At 42.3% G+C, this 17,902-nt stretch overlaps 1 protein-coding gene across 3 annotated transcripts in view; it reads right to left on the reverse strand.

Annotated features, from left to right (window-relative positions):
• Positions 1 to 16,664, reverse strand: part of TRPC4 (transient receptor potential cation channel subfamily C member 4) — a 70,267-nt gene extending 53,603 nt beyond the window's left edge. For all 3 annotated transcript variants that reach the window (XM_053371547.1, XM_053371546.1, XM_053371545.1), the window contains exons 1-2: positions 16,504 to 16,664; positions 1,757 to 2,161 (exon numbers count right to left, since the gene is read on the reverse strand). In XM_053371547.1, coding sequence (XP_053227522.1) covers positions 1,757 to 2,134 — 378 coding nt within the window. In that variant the 5' untranslated portion in view covers positions 2,135 to 2,161; positions 16,504 to 16,664. The remainder of the gene's footprint in view (positions 1 to 1,756; positions 2,162 to 16,503) is intronic.
• Between the last annotated feature and the right edge of the window lie 1,238 nt (positions 16,665 to 17,902).

Consider the following 17,902-nt stretch of genomic DNA (forward strand, 5'->3'; position numbering starts at 1 on the left):
AATGAGAACAAGATAGTGTAATTAAATGATACCTTATGCATTGTGAAATGCCCCCAGACATTTCAATATGCTGTTCATTTCAATATTTTAACAGTGCCTGATAATGTATGAAAATTAAAGCAGACAAGAAAAGACCAGAAACTTACATCTATTTCTAATCTCTACACAAAAATGTTCTAGCACATCATTCAGGGATGCAGGTCTTATATTATCTCTCTTGCCTTCTATACATGCTTGGATTTTCTATTTGCTAGGACTCTTCCCAGTGTTTCTGACTGACACAGAGCAGCATTTGCTGCAACCTCAGAGCTACTTTTTGCAGTAATCTCACTTACCAATCTGCCTTCACCACACCTTTCTCAACATTTCAGGGAGTAGAGCACCTATCAGCTTTGCATAGCACTTTACTATAATCCTCCACTCTTCTCCTATGGTATTACTGCCATTCTGGATACACACATTGTGGCACAGCAGGCTGTCCACTTCTGCATATTAAGCCACTTCTCTCCTCCTGCCTCATTGGCTGACTCTCACCCAAGGGCTCTGACATTCAAACTACCGTATTCTCATCAGAAGCAGGAACAGAGAGGCACAAGAGGACCTTGACAAATGTTGGATACTGGATACTCTAAAGCAGGGCTTGGGAACTGCTGGTAGCAAGGGAAAATATAGGTACAGTGGTACCTTGATTTAAGAACAGCCCTGTTTACGAACTATTTGGTTTATGAATTCCACAAAACCAGAAGTAGTGTCCCAGTTTGGGAACTTTACCTCTGTCTAAGAATGGAAGCCGAATGGTAAAATGACACCAGCGGCAAGAGGCCTCATTAGGGAAAGTGCGCCTCAGTTTAAGAACGGTTTCGGTTTAAGAATGGACTTCCAGAACGGATTAAGTTCGTAAACCGAGGTACCACTGTATATACAAAGGAGACTTTCTGGTTGCCAAGATCCAAGTTTGGGGCAAGTACACTTTGGTGAGAGAACCCAAAAAGAGATTTAAAAACACAAAATATGCAGCGAAGCAAATGATGGAAATAGACCTTTAAAATATGGCCTTGGGAGTTCCAAAATTCTTGCCTTAACATAGAAAAGGTAAGTTAAAAATTATTTACTTACAAACTCTCCAAAGGTCAGATTCATGTGTTTTTCCATACAGCATTCAGAAAGAGTTGCACAGGCAGTAAAATTTGGCTTAGTTACAGTGGTGTAGGTTCCTAATTGTTGGTATTGGAACACAGTAATGGCTTGTACGAGCCATGTGGTCTCAGCTATAGCAACCTGCTCAAAACCTCTTCTTCTTAGGTAGGCTGGGAGAGAACAGTAGGCTTGCTAACCTAGCTCCTCCAAAGGTGAGCTGAGCCGGGCAGGACAGCTTACTCTTTGGTCTAAAACCTTTCATGCATTAATTAGACAAGTATGTCAGTTATGTGTCAGATGCATCCCTCTGGGTGCTTTTCAGTTACTGCACAGCTGTCTCCCACTAAGGGTTAGGATCTTTACAACTGGTCTTTTGGGAACAGTTTAGGAATACAAACCTTTCAAAGGCCTAACCATTTGATGCATCCACATGAGGTAATTGGGTAAAAAAAAAAAAAATACATTCGAGGCACAGTCTCCCTTAATTTCCTTCAGCATGAGAGGAGGTTTAAGCCTTTCTACACCAACCATGATCCTGAAAAGGATCGCCCCCTCTCCACACATAGAGAGACTTAGAGCAGCAATTATCAACAGACAAAAAGCTTCCATTGGAAAATACCTGTTTCTCCCCACTGGGCCTCTTGTGGTTTAGCAGCAGCTCAACAGCTCCAACTACCTCTTTCCTGATGGCATGTAGCAAAGCATCCCCAACATAGACGTTAAAGCTCAAAAGTAGCTCTATGAGCTCCAGGTTCTCATTTTCTATTGCAATAAGAAGAGCCGTTCTTCCAAGGGGGTCAATGCAATTAATATTGATCTTGAAATATATCTCTGCTTCTTCCAGGGCTTGCTTCACACTGGCATAATCTCCTTTTTCCACAGCATTCAAATAGGCTTTCTCAGGAGGTGAGAGTTCAGACTCAGCTCGTACAATGCGTAGCGGGATTCGATCTCGGTAAGGGGCACTGACGCTTCTTCTATAATAGAACTGGGCCATAGTTCACACCAGCCTAACCATGTCTTTCTGCAATAGAAAAGAGAACGCACATCAGTTGAACATTCCTGGAGCACAATATAGCGAGTACACCATTATTATAGCAATGGAATTTCACAGAAATGGCTGTGTTCATGTTTAGCAACAGGAAGACAAAAAAACTGCATAAATACTTAGATCAAAGAAGCTTAACTGGTTTTATGAATTTATGTACATAGCATTTTGTATTATCTTAATATTATTGAAAAACAATAGATGAATTAATATGATTTAATTGAATGTACATAATAGACCAAAGACAGCCAGAGAGCTTAACCAAGAACAGTATTTGATAAGTATTATACAAAGAGTTAACTCAGGTGGCCTTTGCCTGAAAATTTTTGCAAAGAAAAATTCAGAACCAAACAAAAGCCCAAATGTTACACCATGTAGTCAATATTTGTTGGGACTGCAGCATAAGGTTTGCGTTTAGGTCCTGAAGCATTGCAAGGTTGCTCCATATTGCAGTTTAGGATTCTGTTGGGAGGCACTTGAAATCATTTCATTAATGTACTGAAATATCTACTGACTGGTACTGATGCTGTTGCTCTAAATTTATATCCTTTAAAGTTGGCCTTGTTAAAAGGAAAGCACCTGGCCATTACCACAGTAACCTTTCTTTCCTCAAATTCTGTGTAGTCTCGGGGCAATATTTTTACCTCCGAAAAATAAAGACTGAAAATAAAATAATTCTGAAACATTTCGCTTGCATCTCAAAAGCAAAGGAAGCTTGTTATGATTTTGCTCTCCTTTGTTCCCTCAGGTGTCATTTTTTAAATGAGGCCAGAAACTACAGAATGAAGTTGAAAGACTAATATAATAGAAAAATGGGACTAAACTCAAACCAAACTCCACAATAATAATTTTTCTTGTTTAGAATGAAAAACAGGGGTGTGTGCAGCAGGGATATCTGAACTGTGCAATGTTTTAAATGAAAAGATTACTATTGCTCTTGTTTTTGAATGATCAATCTTACACATTTTCAAAAACATTATGGGCCATTTAAAACAAAACAATTTGGGACTCTTAGGTGGCCATGATATCTTGCAGAACATCTGTTGAAAGGGTGAGAGAGACTGTGCAGTAAGGTGAATCCCTGGTAATGTTAATGCAAGGAAATACTATAGCTTAGAAAATGTCCTCTTTACTGTGAGTTCCTTCTGCAGCCTCTTCCATCACATTTCTTGCTTACCACTATGCATTCTCTTACAGCTTTCAGAATACCCAGTACTAATCACAATTACAGCATAGTTTTCCATGATACCCCAACTTTTTTTCTTGAACCCTTTAGACTACATTGCACATCCTCATAGAATCATAGAGTTGGAATAGACCACAAGGGCCATCGAGTCCAACCCCCTGCCAAGCAGGAAACACCATCAGAGCACTCCTGACATATGGTTGTCAAGCCTCTGCTTAAAGACCTCCAAAGAAGGAGACTCCACCACACTCCTTGGCAGCAAATTCCACTGTCGAACAGCTCTTACTGTCAGGAAGTTCTTCCTAATGTTTAGGTGGAATCTTCTTTCTTGTAGTTTGGATCCATTGCTCCGTGTCCGCTTCTCTGGAGCAGCAGAAAACAACCTTTCTCCCTCCTCTATATGACATCCTTTTATATATTTGAACATGGCTATCATATCACCCCTTAACCTCCTCTTCTCCAGGCTAAACATGCCCAGCTGCCTTAGCCGTTCCTCATAAGGCATCGTTTCCAGGCCTTTGACCATTTTGGTTGCCATCCTCTGGACACGTTCCAGTTTGTCAGTGTCCTTCTTGAACTGTGGTGCCCAGAACTGGACACAGTACTCCAGGTGAGGTCTGACCAGAGCAGAATACAGTGGCACTATTACTTCCCTTGATCTAGATGCTATACTCCTATTGATGCAGCCCAGAATTGCATTGGCTTTTTTAGCTGCCGCGTCACACTGTTGGCTCATGTCAAGTTTGTGGTCAACCAAGACTCCTAGACCCTTTTCACATGTACTGCTCTCAAGCCAGGTGTCCCCCATCTTGTATTTGTGCCTCTCATTTTTTTTGCCCAAGTACAATACTTTACATTTCTCCCTGTTAAAGTTCATCTTGTTTGTTTTGGCCCAGTTCTCTAATCTGTCAAGGTCGTTTTGAAGTGTGATCCTGTCCTCTGGAGTGTTAGCCACCCCTCCCAGTTTGGTGTCATCTGCAAATTTGATTAGGATGCCCTTGAGTCCATCATCCAAGTCGTTGATAAAGATGTTGAATAAGACCGGGCCCAAGACAGAACCCTGTGGCACCCCACTAGTCACTCTTCTCCAGGATGAAGAGGAACCATTGATGAGCACCCTTTGGGTTCGGTCAGTCAGCCAGTTACAAATCCACTGAGTGGTAGCATAGTCAAGACCGCATTTTACCAGCTTCTTTACAAGAATATCATGGGGCACCTTGTCGAATGCCTTGCTGAAATCAAGGTAGGCTACATACACTGCATTCCCTTCATCTACCAGGCTTGTAATTCTGTCAAAAAACGAGAGCAGGTTAGTCTGACATGACTTATTTTTCAGAAATCCATGCTGACTATTGGTGATCACAGCATTCCTTTCTAGGTGCTCACAGACTGTTTGCTTAATGATCTGCTCCAGAATCTTCCCTGGTATTGATGTCAGACTGACTGGGTGATAATTATTTGGGTCCTCTCTTTTCCCCTTTTTGAAAATAGGGACAACATTTGCCCTCCTCCAGCCTGCCGGGACTTCGCCTGTTCTCCAGGAATTCTCAAAGATGACAGCCAGTGGTTCTGAGATCACATCTGCCAGTTCTTTTAATACTCTTGGATGCAGTTCATCTGGCCCTGGAGACTTGAATACATCTAAACTAGCCAAGTATTCTTGTACTATCTCCTTAGTTATTCTGGGCTGTGTTTCCTCTGCTGAATCATTTGCTCCAAATTCTTCAGGTCGGGCATTGTTTTCTTTATCGGAGAAGACTGAGGCAAAGAAGGCATTGAGGAGTTCAGCCCTTTCTGTGTCCCCTGTTTGCATTTCACCATCTTCTCCTCTGAGTGACCCCACTGTTTCTTTGTTCTTCCTTTTGCTACGGACATACCCATAAAAGCCTTTTTTGTTGCTTTTAACCTCTCTAGCAAGCCTGAGTTCATTCTGTGCTTTAGCTTTTCTAACTTTGTGTCTACATGTGCTGGCTATTTGTTTGAATTCCTCTTTGGTGGTTTCCCCCCTTTTCCATTTTTTGTACACATCCTTTTTTAATCTTAACTCAGTTAAAAGTTCTTTATACCCTCATACACTATTACTGTATACTGATCTCTTCCTTTCATCCATCGATTCCCTTTGTTATCTCCCTTCTTTCAATATTCAAAACACCGCACACACTGATGATACTGTATAATAACAAACACTTGCATTGCATTAGGAAGGACTGTAGTTTGGGACTAATGCAGACCATTTCAGATAAGGAAATAAGTCTATGAGGAAGACCCTGTGAATGACATGCCCCCACAATTATTCCATTTTGAATTTAATGCTAAAAGGGTGGCAAGTTCATATCAGTAGAGAGAGGCATGAGCCTGCAATGACCTTTATAGAACACAACTGAATACACCATGTTCATTACCAAGGAAGCAGTCTGAGTTTGGTGTAAGGCTCCTTAAAGGCAAGCCGCCTAGATCATTCATCCCCCTGCACTGGAGCTACAACCTGAATCCATTTCTGTCATACAGCTATGTAAAGGGATTTATTCTTGCCCCCTACACCATGTAAGAAGACTCAAAAGACACCATATTGGTGAAATGTTATACAGTATTTAATGTTGTATGACAATCAGAATATCTGCAAAGTAACAAGCCAATTAAGTAAGTGTGGGCAGGTGTTGTTAACTCACAAATCTGAGAGAAACATCTGTATTTTGTGGCTTCCCATCAATGACTGGGATAAATATCCCTTCTTGCTAACAGAACCCTGGAAACATGATCTGAGCCCAATGTAGCTTGCATTTCTTTATTAGACCCTAACTTATACACACATGTAGAATGACACCAAAATGTTCTAGGCACGAGAGGAAAATTCCCTTTGAGTCTTGACTCAGGAATGACTCAGAGGGGTGGGAATTGGAGGCACTGTATCACATTGGTTCCACTCCTACCTGCAGGGTCATCACCAGAAAATAGTACTAGGAGATTGTTGCTTGGTTCTGTGCCTTTTGAGCTGTGGGCTCCCACAAGGGTCCATTTTCTCTCCTATGCTATTCAACAGCTATATGAAACTGTTATCTGTCATCTGTGGAGTTGGAACATGGCGCCATCAACATGCTGACATGTAGCTCTTTCTCTCTCCATTCAATCTGAATCAGGAGAGGCTTGGAAGGTGTTGGACCAGTGCCTGGAAGCAGTGAAGCGCTGGAAGTGGACCAATAAAATGAGGCTGAATCCTGGTCCTGTGGGTGGTTCCCATGTCTGAGAATTAGATGTACAACCTACATTGGGAGAAGCTGCACTTCCTCTGAAGGAACAGGATCATAGTACTCCTGGATTCCAGTTAGTCACTGGAGTCTCAAGTGGCTTCTGTGGTCAGGAGTGCTTATGCCAGCTTAGGCTGTTTCCCCAGTTTTGGTTGTTCCTAGACCAGTATAGGCTGGCCTCAGCTGTCCACACTCTAGTGACTTCTTGATTAGGCTACTTCAATGTGCTCTATGTGAAGCCACCCTCTTAGACAGTCTGGAGGCTGCCTCTTGTGCAGAATGTGGCTGCTAGGTGGGTAAGCATGGCAACCCAATGGGACCATGTGTCACCTTTCAGTTTAGTAAGGTGCTAACATGCTCTACAGGGAGCTGGCTTCTGGCACCAGGCCAATTGGCAGACCAACTCTGCGCCACAAAGATGTCTGCAAATGTGACATGAAGGTGGGCAACCTTCATCAACCCTGCCATGTGGGAATTCCTTGCAGAAGACCACAGTGCCTGGAAACAGGCAGTCAAGTCATGTATTCATAGCAGTGACCAGAGGAGGAATGACCGCTGGGAGGAGCTCAGAGAGAAGAAACACCAGAGTGCATCTACAGCAGCACAAACGGATGCCTTCATCTGCCCCAGCCATAACACAACTTGTCTCTTCCCATAGTGGTCTCTACAGCCACAGTAGGTGCTGCAACCTTCCAAAGCCTGACCTTACCCACAAAGGTGCACTCCTTCACTGTGTCCCAAGACAGACAGATGCCAACAACGTAACAGTTTGTAAAACTGCAATGTTTAAGTGTCTACAGTATCTTTGCAAGGGAAAAGGATAGGGAGAAAACCAGAACTTGGTCACACCCCTGTGACCTCCTAGCAGCCCCACTAGCTGTCACTAGTCATATGACATCTCCATTTTAATTGTGCTTTAGATAATGGCAGAAAAGCAAGGCCTCAGCTTCACTAAAGGGCTTTATTATAGAAGCACTTATAAAGTAACAAAATCTAAAAGACAGTGATTGCATTGTACAAAATGATAGTTTGCACATACAGTGTTGCAAAATACAATGGCTTTGTAAATCCTGGCAGACCTCATTAAATCAAGCATTAAATTGCAAGCAAGTCCCTCAGCTGCAGTAAACAGAATTCATACAACAGGGTGGAGTGCGGAGTTCTTACTAGGTAAATAAACAAATTAATAATAATTTGGAAGTTTTCAAAAGTGGTTACATTTTAACTCTGTGAAAGAATCAGTCTGGAAAAAAGTATTTTTGTCTAAATGTGTTATGTGTGTGTGTGCACGCACACATGCAAAAGGAATTTAGTGTATTTGATTTTATCATTAGTGAAAATGATCTATTTTAACAGTTGGTCAAAGTTTTCAGTGCCAAAATTTTAATGACAAATTGTGACATTTTCTTTCAAATATTATATGCATTTTTCCAGCTTTGCAGATGGTTAGTAACTGCATAATACACAAATCATTAAATCATTCTAACCAGCATTTGAAACCTGTTAAAATATGCTAAAATGGCAAACTTTCAAAAGATACTCATCTCTTATTAAATATACACTCTCAGGTCCAAAGAGATTTATCACTATTATTCTAAACCAACTAATTTGCTGGAAAGTAACCCAATGCCACTGAACTTCACATGATAACATGTACTAGTAATTTCCCCCTGCTATGTGTTTAAGTCTCTTTTCCACATGCAGTTCTTAATTCTTTCAGCTCAGTTCTACTAGCTACATGGCCAAGACTTGCTATTGAGGACAAATAAACTGAAGCAGTGCTCACTCGAAGGACAGATCCTGAAGCCGAGGCTCCAATACTTTGGCCACTTCATGAGAAGAGAAGACTCCCTGGAAAAGACCCTGATGTTGGAAAGATTGATGGCACAAGCAGAAGGGGACGACAGAGGACAAGATGGTTGGACAGTGTTCTCAAAGCTATGAACATGAGTTTGAACAAGCTGTGGGAGGCAGTGGAAGACAGGAGTGCCTGGCGTGCTCTGGTCCATGGGGTTACGAAGAGCCGGACATGACTAAATGACTAAACAACAACAACAAACTGAAGCAAAACTAGCCTTGTGGGTAGATGGTTTCCAGGTCTGAGACAGGTCAGCTACCTGTTCTGGAGAGGCTTGCACTCTCCCTGAAGGACCAGACATGTTGCTTGAGTGTGCTCCTGGATTAATCTTTGTTGCCTGAGGTCCAGGTGGCTTCAACTGCTTAGAGTGCCTTTTACCAGCTTTGTTTGGTATGCCAGCAATTACCATTTATGAATAGGGCTCACTCAGCCACAGTGGTTCATACACTGGTGACCCTTATAAAGAGTATTAGGAGCTGATAAAAAGGCTCCCATTTTGAAATAGCTTTCTTTTTCCCTGCAATGAGATTTCCTTTTTGTTTGTTCGCCCTTGCTTTTTTGTTCTGGATGTAATTACCTATTCTCCACAAAGGCTCAGTTGGCAGAGGCTAGCACAGTTGCCTTCAAAAAAGTGTACCTGGGATCCCTACAGTGCTCCTATGTATAAGGAACCTGACTGCATTTTGAAAGGTTTAGGCCTTTTCTCAGGCACCGGGGCCTTTTTTTGGACTAAGGAACCACTTGCCACTTAGGAGCTGTGAGATAGTGGGGTAACTAACAACAGTTGTGTAAAATGGGCTGTATCACAACTTCTGCTCAGCTAGCCACTTCACTCTTTAATTTATGAATACTGCTTTGAAACTTGTGTTATCTTACAGGCTATTTCGGGTTTTGCCCCTCTGAAGCTATGTGGGAATTGCTGCATGCTTTGCTTATTCGAGGGGGTCTTATACACTCCAGGCATCTGCCTTGATTCACTGGAATATTTTAATTGAATTTTGTGTTCAACTGCTCCATTTTTTTCACAGGGCAAAAGTTAGTGCCTCTTAATGATTAGATTTTAGCCAGCTCATCCAAGACTGGGATAGATTGACCTTCTACCCTGCTGTTGAGGTTTCGTTCTTTTTGCTGCTGCAGAGAGTCAATAATGAACCCTTCTGTTACCTGTGGATTTCATTTCTGCTTTCTCCTAAATTTCTAGCTTTTTATCAAAGTGGGAAGAACCATCTGGCTTTGACCACCCATTTTTTACCACCCTAAAACCTGGTTTCAAAAGCAAAATTTATTTATTTATTTAGTTGTGTTTGTTTGTTTGTTTGTTTGTTTATGTATTTATGCCTTTCATAAAATTTACATATTGTTTAATTTTTTAAAACCCCAACCAGAAAGTGGCTTACAAAAATATTGAATTTGCAGTTCCTTTCCTCCCCACTCCAAAGCTTTCTTGACCTATAATTAAACTGTCCCTCTCTGATATCTAAGTAAGGAAAATGTGATAGGATGACAAGTATATACTGAACTGTGAAACCAAAGTAGCAAGAGTGGCTGCAATCCCAACCTCACTTATCTAGGAGTAAACCCCACTAAATGCAATAGGACTTAATTCTGAGTAGACATAGTTAGGTTGCAGCCATAGTTAGATTTGTGATGGGCTATTAGCCACTTTATGAACTCTGAAAGGGAACATGCCAGGAAGTTAATCCAAATATCTGTTAATGGCTGAGACAAGCTGTCTGTTATAACTATTCATTAAGTAGACATATATTTCTGCATCAGCAAATGATGAAACAAAACATGGACTTGTGCAAATTAAGCCAACTGCAGCGGAGTAGAAAATACCAGATGAAAGTGCAAATGAATATCATAATGGATTGAGGCTTGTCCGTACCTCCCTAAATTCAGCAGAACAAAGAATATAACCATATTTTTAAAACAAATGAAAATCTGAAGTAGCAAATAACAAGCAGGCTAGGATATGTTTTATCTAACTAGAGTCATCCTCCACCCACCCACAGAAAACCTCCATGAAATAAAATATTAGTGTTGATTTCACAAGAGTGCTGCTGGTGGTGGGTGGGAAGAAGAGAGATGAATATGTTTTTATGTCTATGTGCTAGTTTTGTCACATGTGGTTCTTTTCTGTTGTTGTCTTTATAGTATAAGATAATTGTTTTTGTGTGGCACCACTTAATCTTCTTTTGCACATGTCGTGGTATAAGTGCATTTTGGAATTGAAATCAAGCTCCCATCCTCAAACAGCATTCTCAGCCCAAGTTTGGTCCTTTAGTGACTGGGTCGTGGGAGATAAGCAGGATTTCAGAGTGGTGGCACACAGTAGAGCCAATACTGAGCAAATGCTTTCCTACAAATTATTGTCCCAATTCAGCATGAAGCTTTCCAATGCAAGCCACTTTAAAATGAACAGGAGCTACACATGAGCACAGCATAGTTCTAAATAGTTTAAGTAGAGTTGGTGCAGAAGTATTTCCAGTTAGATTGTGTTCTTTGACAAATGGCAAGCTATAATGAATCACAACTTTTTCTTATAAGCAAGTTTGGGCTGGTGTCAAGATTATATTTGCTTTGAATAAATAAGAAGCACAGAAAAAGAACTCCTGCAATGAAAATAATACTTTACATCTAAACAATCTTTATCCCCACCACTGTTAATGAATGCACCCTGAACCTATTTTCTTACAGTCAGAAAAATATTCTCTGGGCCTGAAGCCCTATTCTAATTCTGGGGAATAACTCAGACGTACCAAGAGCTTCCCGCAAGTCACTGCAGGTGCTGCTTTCTTCCAAAGAAGCCTGTCTTAACTCTCTGTCAGGGCTGGCCTGACTTCACAAGCAATACAGGTTTTTTGTTTGGAGAGCAGGGATTCTAATGGAATAGGATGAAATACAAGAAGTTTACCCAGGATCTACTGAATTCATCAGATGAGTAGTACAATGCCCAGCCTCTTCTGCAACCTTCTACTTTCATTCTGCAAGTGGTTGTCATCAGCAAGGAAAGTTTGCTCACTCTGCAACTACTCAACTGCTATTTAGCAGCAATTCCACAGAGCTGCAAAATGTAAGGTTCTGTTTCAAGATCAGTTAAAGTCTAGTCCATTTTTGGTGGGGGGAACCTAAAGAAGCAGCCCCTTGCTTCAACTGCCCACAACCCCATTCAATCATCCTCAACTGTCCACTCTGCTGACAAAAATCCTCATTCCTAGAGGCCTAAACTGACCTAAATCCCTTCTTCAAAATTCTGGTAAATGGACTTTGGTGCAGCCCAGTAGTAGAGCCACACATTCTTAAATCGCATAAATCCCCAGGCCCTGATGGGTTTACAAGTGAAGTTTACATATATTTTCGTGATGTTGCCTTATATCCGGTACACCTCCTAAATGGGATCCAGGACAGTGTCCAATTTTCTGATTTGTGGACACACTCGAGGATCACCCCCTGAGGATAGAATCCTCAGTATTAAATGTTTTTTATTGCTTTGACTGTTTTTTGTGTTATCTTTTGCAGTCCTCTGCATCTAATCCAAACTCTTCTAGACATTATAATGTGGACTTGAATGGACTTCAGCTTTGGATGCAGACTTCATCTCTTGCTGTGTGTGGGGGGTAATTTTTCTTTTTAATTTTCCATTTATTTTGTAATATACTAATGAAATGTTTTTTTAAAAAACAACAACAATAACCTCAGGGAACCACTTTGTTCCCTCAAGGGCAAGATAGTTTACCTGGAGAACCTGAGCAAGAAAAAGAGATTGGTGGGTCCCCTTCAGGGATGTAGAGTTCCCCCAAAGTTCTGTATTGGCACCTGGGCTTATTAACTTATTAATAAATGATCTGTAGTTAGGGGTGAGTAGTGAAGTGGCCAAGGTTATGGCAGGCACCAAATAATTCACAATGGCAAGAACAAAATGGAATTGCCAGGTACTCCAAAAGGACCTCTCTAAACGGGACGGATGGAGTGTAAAGTGACACACATCAGAGCAAAGAATCCTATACATATGCCTTCCTTCAAATATACTCTAATCTAATGGGGTTCAAACTAGAAATGACCAACCAGGAACAAGCCTTTGGTGTTAGCATGAATAGCTTGATGAAAATGTTGACCCAAAGTTTAGAAGATCAATAGGAACAGAGTTTAAAATAAAACTGCCAATATCATAAGGCCATTAATCTATGGTGCAAACTCACCTGGAATGCTGTGTACAGTTCTCATTGCTTTGTTTTAAGATACCACTCCCCACACCTGCTGTGTTTTGCCCCCCTGTCCACTATACTCAACCCTCTGTCACTTTTCTCCTTGGTTTTTCTCCACCCCTGCTTTACTCAAACATCACCTGTTGCTTAAAAGCCCTTTTCCCATTTCGGTGTTCTTCCCTTCTCAACGTACTCAAACTTCTCCCTCTTCCATCCCTCAGCTGCCCAATTTGAGATATGGAGGCTGCAGAACCCTCAAATATTCCAGTTTTTTACTCAAACTTTTGTCATTGTTTAGAACTATTTTCTTCTCACTTTTCTCCATATCTGCTTTACTTAAACCACCTCTTTCTCCCCTCTCAGTGTCTGTCCTTCCTCACTACTATTCCATGGCCACTGCTGTTGAGCAAGATGAATTTTTATTTTGCTCCCCCCACCCCGACATCATGCAAATCCAGGATTCCTATGAGACATTGCAAATCCCCCAATGGGGGCTGCATGATGACAGCATTATATTTTTATGCATTATAAGAAGAAACATTTTGCAAGAAATAAACATACATCTAGAAGTACTACGATTAGAGAAACAGTATCTTCCAGTACCAGGAAACCTAAGTCTGCCCTTGCCATAGCCTCAGCATACTTATGCCTTGCCGATCTAAGATAGCAACCAAAACCTTGCTCTACCACCACAGAGTTATCCCACTCCACATCCCACTGCTTTCTGCTATGCCTATCCTTCTGTGGACTGGGCTCATAGTCTCTCTTTGTTCTGCGGTTTGCTAACTTCCCTGGGGTAAATGTGTCTCTGATTTAGTTTTAGTATACATTTGAGCCTTCAGATGTGCTGGGCATGTTCCCTCCATGGGGAAGGAATTCTTGGATGAGGGAAGAGCTTCTGAGATTATCTACACCCTAGGGAGCCCAAGAGGCTTCCTGGAGTGCCACACACATCTTACTTTGTGGTGTGTATGATAAGCACTCTCTGTACTTTCTTACTTTCTCTTCCTTTAATATCCCTGTCTGGCATAAGAAGTTTATTCTGGAGTGGCCATTTTTAAATACTGAGCATTTTTTCACAGTCTCATTTAAATATATTTTGGTTGCCAGGTGTGCTGGGAATCGACCGAGGAGATGTTGGGGAAGGCCGTGCTTGTAAAAATCAAAATTGCCCAGTAGTGTATTCCATAGTTCTGAAATTCATCTTGTCCAGATTTATCCTATTTTATGGCGTGCCAGCTACTTCTTTTTCGATTCATGGTGCCTGTAATTTAGCCAGACCATCTAGGAGCTTACAAAAGTGAACACAATGCACAGATGAATTCCTTCAGTCACTAGGTTAACCATATAAGTCTGTCTGTTGCTCCTCTCACCACAGTTCTTTGCCATATAACCAACCTCTCACTTTCTTCTCTTCCCTGACTCCTTCTCTGTGCTTGCAGACTTCTGTAGCACTTGGCTTTATATGCAAACTGAAAAAGAACAAGCCTAGAGGGCTGAATGCTGCAATATTCTGCTTAAGATCTGTTGCATGTTTAACTGGCTCCTACCAACTTTGATTTTTCAGAACTGAAAAAGATTTTTTTACCTGTAATCTCAAAGTTCACAAGAAGAACAAGATTCTTTGGAGGGACCTTTGAAAATTTGCACGTCTTTCTGTTTAACCTTGAAAAGCAGTCTCAAACTGCAGGTGATAGTAGCAGAACCATTTTTAAAGCCATGATAAATAAAATGTGAGGGCTCAGTTTTAAGATTGTAAGGGGCAGCTGAGTGCCCCCTTTGCCCATGGCAGTTCTTCCAGCAGAGACAGATTTAGGGTAGTTCCGCCGCAATGGGCACTGAGCCAAGGGGGATGCCAAAGGGTTTAGCAACTATGATGTAGTGCATGTGTAGAATGGAAAGGGATGCCAAATTTTGGCGTGCCACTAAAATTTGGAAGACTGAAGTTCGCCCCTGCCTCTAGGCACTGCCAGGATCATTTTTGGTATCAGAGACCAACTGTGGAAGGGAGTAGGAACATAAGCTGCAGGAGGGAAGGGGAGTTCAGAACCCCTCACCTATATGGCCACCTGCACTTAAAAGCACCTCCCCCTCCCAAGTCTTGCATTATGTGATTAGAACAGGCCCAGGTTTAAACAAATGAATCGCCAGCTTCGTGTAGAAAGGGCTAAGAAAGAAAGGTGAATTTCACAGGGCTCTGAACCGCATTCTCTCATTTATTCTACAAAACAAGGTTTCAATCGGATCAGTTTTTAAAAAATCAACATCTGATTGAAATAATTATGATTAAATTTCATGTTAACTCAATACAGCATAATATTTTTCTGTTGGTCCTCACTTCTCCAAAATTCTTTCCACATATCACTGCATGTTTCCACTCTCCTTTTCTAATGAACGTATTGCCTCATAAACCAATTCAGATTAATGCTTTTGTACCATACTTTGAGTATTTCCCCCTCATTTCTCATCCATTTCCAGACAGAAAAAATGTCAAGCAAAAGTTGAAATTCTACAGAACAGGACTGTATTTCTTCTGCATAATCAATAACACCGAACCAATCTATTCAAATTCATCCAATGATAATGTGGGTAAAATCAAAAGGAGCATCATTGGTCACCAAGGCTACTCATCTGTACAATAGGGTAATGTTCTCCCTTTAGTGCTACTGCTGTGCTCATATCTAGCAAGTAGATTTGAGAAACAAATCATTTTTTTTTTATTGACAGGATAGAACTGCAAAGTTATAGATGGCTGGTTTTTTTTAAAAAAAAAACAGGAACTGACAAGTTAGTAGTGAAATACCAAGACACATCTTGGTTCTGTGTGAGATTTAAAAAAAACAGCCTTGAGTACAGTTCACACATGTTCAAGCGATGTACACACATATGCATGAACCGGCTCTTGACCGTACACATCACTGTCTTACAACCTCAGTCCTACATCTGAAAAAACGGGAAGAACTTCTCTCACTGGCAGCATTATAAACAGGATTAAAAGTGCTGTCGTTATTTTTTTATCCTTTGCCACCTAGCAAAACCGATGACCCTCTCTCCTATGTTCCATTCTATAGTGTTTAAAAGGCGCTCCTATGTCTGGGGTGAAAAAACACAAGAGAATTGGCTGAGGCACAGAGGCCGGTGTTTTCTTGGACCCGTTCACAAACACAGAAATAATTTGACAGAAACGAGGCAGCCCGGAAAGGGGAGACACAGGCCTGGGTCTTTTTGCTGCAACGTGTGAAGTGAGCCTTCTGCAAGCCTTCAAAGAGAGCAATAACAATGCCTCCCTCTCTACCCCACAACCCACCTTCTTATTTGGTGAGGATTTTAAGTTCCTCTGGATCTCAGCATTGGGAGGATTGGGGGGGGGGGGAGAAATCATGTTTGCCCCTCCAAGTTATGGGTCTCCCTAACCCACACCATCTTTTTCACACACACACACACACACCCCTTCTTGGGGAGAAATAGCCCCTTTCTAAAGCTTATAAGCGCCTCTCATGAAGGGGAAGGAAAAAGTTCCCCCTGGTGCTAAGTGATGGAAAACCTATACAGTACTTCCCATTTGACTTTCCTCTGGCAATGTTTCGTTCCGGATTGTTTTAAAACCGCTTCGAGGTGGTGGTTGCCCCCCCCCCCAATAATCTACGATTATGAATAAACACCACAGAAGAGTTGGAAAGGGACCCCCAAGGGTCATCTAGTCCAACCCCCCTGCAATGCAGGAATCTTTTCCCCCTAAGAATAATAAAAAACCGTTCTAGAGATACAAAATAAAACAACAACAACCCGTACGGTCCTCAAGCGAGCCGGGGAGAACTTACTGGGCGTGAGAAGGAAAGGCAGGCTCGGCGAGGCAGCCGCATTTTCCCGAAGACGGCGAAGGTCTCTCTCTCTTTCTCTCCCTCAAGTCCTCTCGCCGGCCACCCCGAGGCGCCTTCGCCCGGCGCTTCTCTCAGGATCTCCTCAGGATTCCCCCCGGCGGAGGTGCGCAACAGATGAGTCCGGGCGGGGTGGGGGACCGGGAGAGAGCAGCGGCTTCTCCGGGGTTGGCGAAGCGGGAGGTGGGCGTGCGTGGGGGATCCTTCCCACCCACCCACGCCGGCTCCGGCAGGGCGGGCAGCGTCGTCGGAGAAGCTCCTCTTCGGCTCCCCTCACACAAGGAACGCCGCTCGCCTCAGACGGAGGAGGGTTTCTCCCCGACTGGCTCCCTCAGTCTGCCGATACCAGCAAGAGCGCGCGCGGGCACGAATACACACACACACATAAACACCTGGGAAAGGCGGGAATTGGCGCCTCGCCTCCGCGCGCCCCCTCTAGGTTCCTGAGGGAACGCAGGCTTTACAACCGGTAGTAGCTGACAGGGCGATCCGGCGAGGGCTCCGCCGTTCTTAAGTCAGGGCCTTTCACCCACATACCCTTACAGTGGTACCTTGCTTCTCAAGCTTAATCTGTTCCAAAACCAAAGCGTTCCGAAACCAAGGCACGCTTTCCCATAGAAAGTAATGCAAAATGGATTATTCCGTTCCAGACTTTGGAAAACCACCCCTAAAACAGCAATTGAACATGAATTTTACTATCTAACGAGACCCTTGATCCATAAAATGGAAGCAATAAACAATGTACTGCACTCACACAAGCAAAAGACTCACACAGTCTCAAAAGAAAAAAGGAGCCGCAAAAACAAAAACGCAAAATAAATAGCAAAAACAGACAGACCTCAGCATAACACTCAAAACGGAAGTGTGGCACTCAAAATGGAGCATGTTCGGCATCCGAAAAAAGATTCACAAAACAGAACACTTACTTCCAGGCTGGCAGTGTTTGAGTTCCAAGTTAATAATAATAATAATAATAATAATAATAATAATAATAATAATAATAATTTATTATTTATGGCCCAGCCACTATGGGCGGTTCCGAATCGAGTGTTAAAAACAATACAGCATTAAATATTAAAAACATCCCTAAACAGGGCTGCCTTCAGATGTCTTTTAAAAATAGGATGGCTGCTTATTTCCTTGACATCTGATGGGAGGGTGTTCCACAGGTAGGGCGCCACTACCGAGAAGGCCCTCTGTCTGGTTCCCTGTAACCTCACTTCTCACAATGAGGGAACCGCCAGAAGGCCCTCGGCGCTGGATCTCAGTGTCCGAGCTGAGTGATGGGGGTGGAGACGCTCCTTCAGGTATACTGGACCGAGGCCGTTTAGGGCTTTAAAGG

The sequence above is a fragment of the Podarcis raffonei genome, chromosome 17 (genome assembly GCF_027172205.1).
Source record: "Podarcis raffonei isolate rPodRaf1 chromosome 17, rPodRaf1.pri, whole genome shotgun sequence".
Lineage (NCBI taxonomy): Eukaryota > Metazoa > Chordata > Lepidosauria > Squamata > Lacertidae > Podarcis > Podarcis raffonei.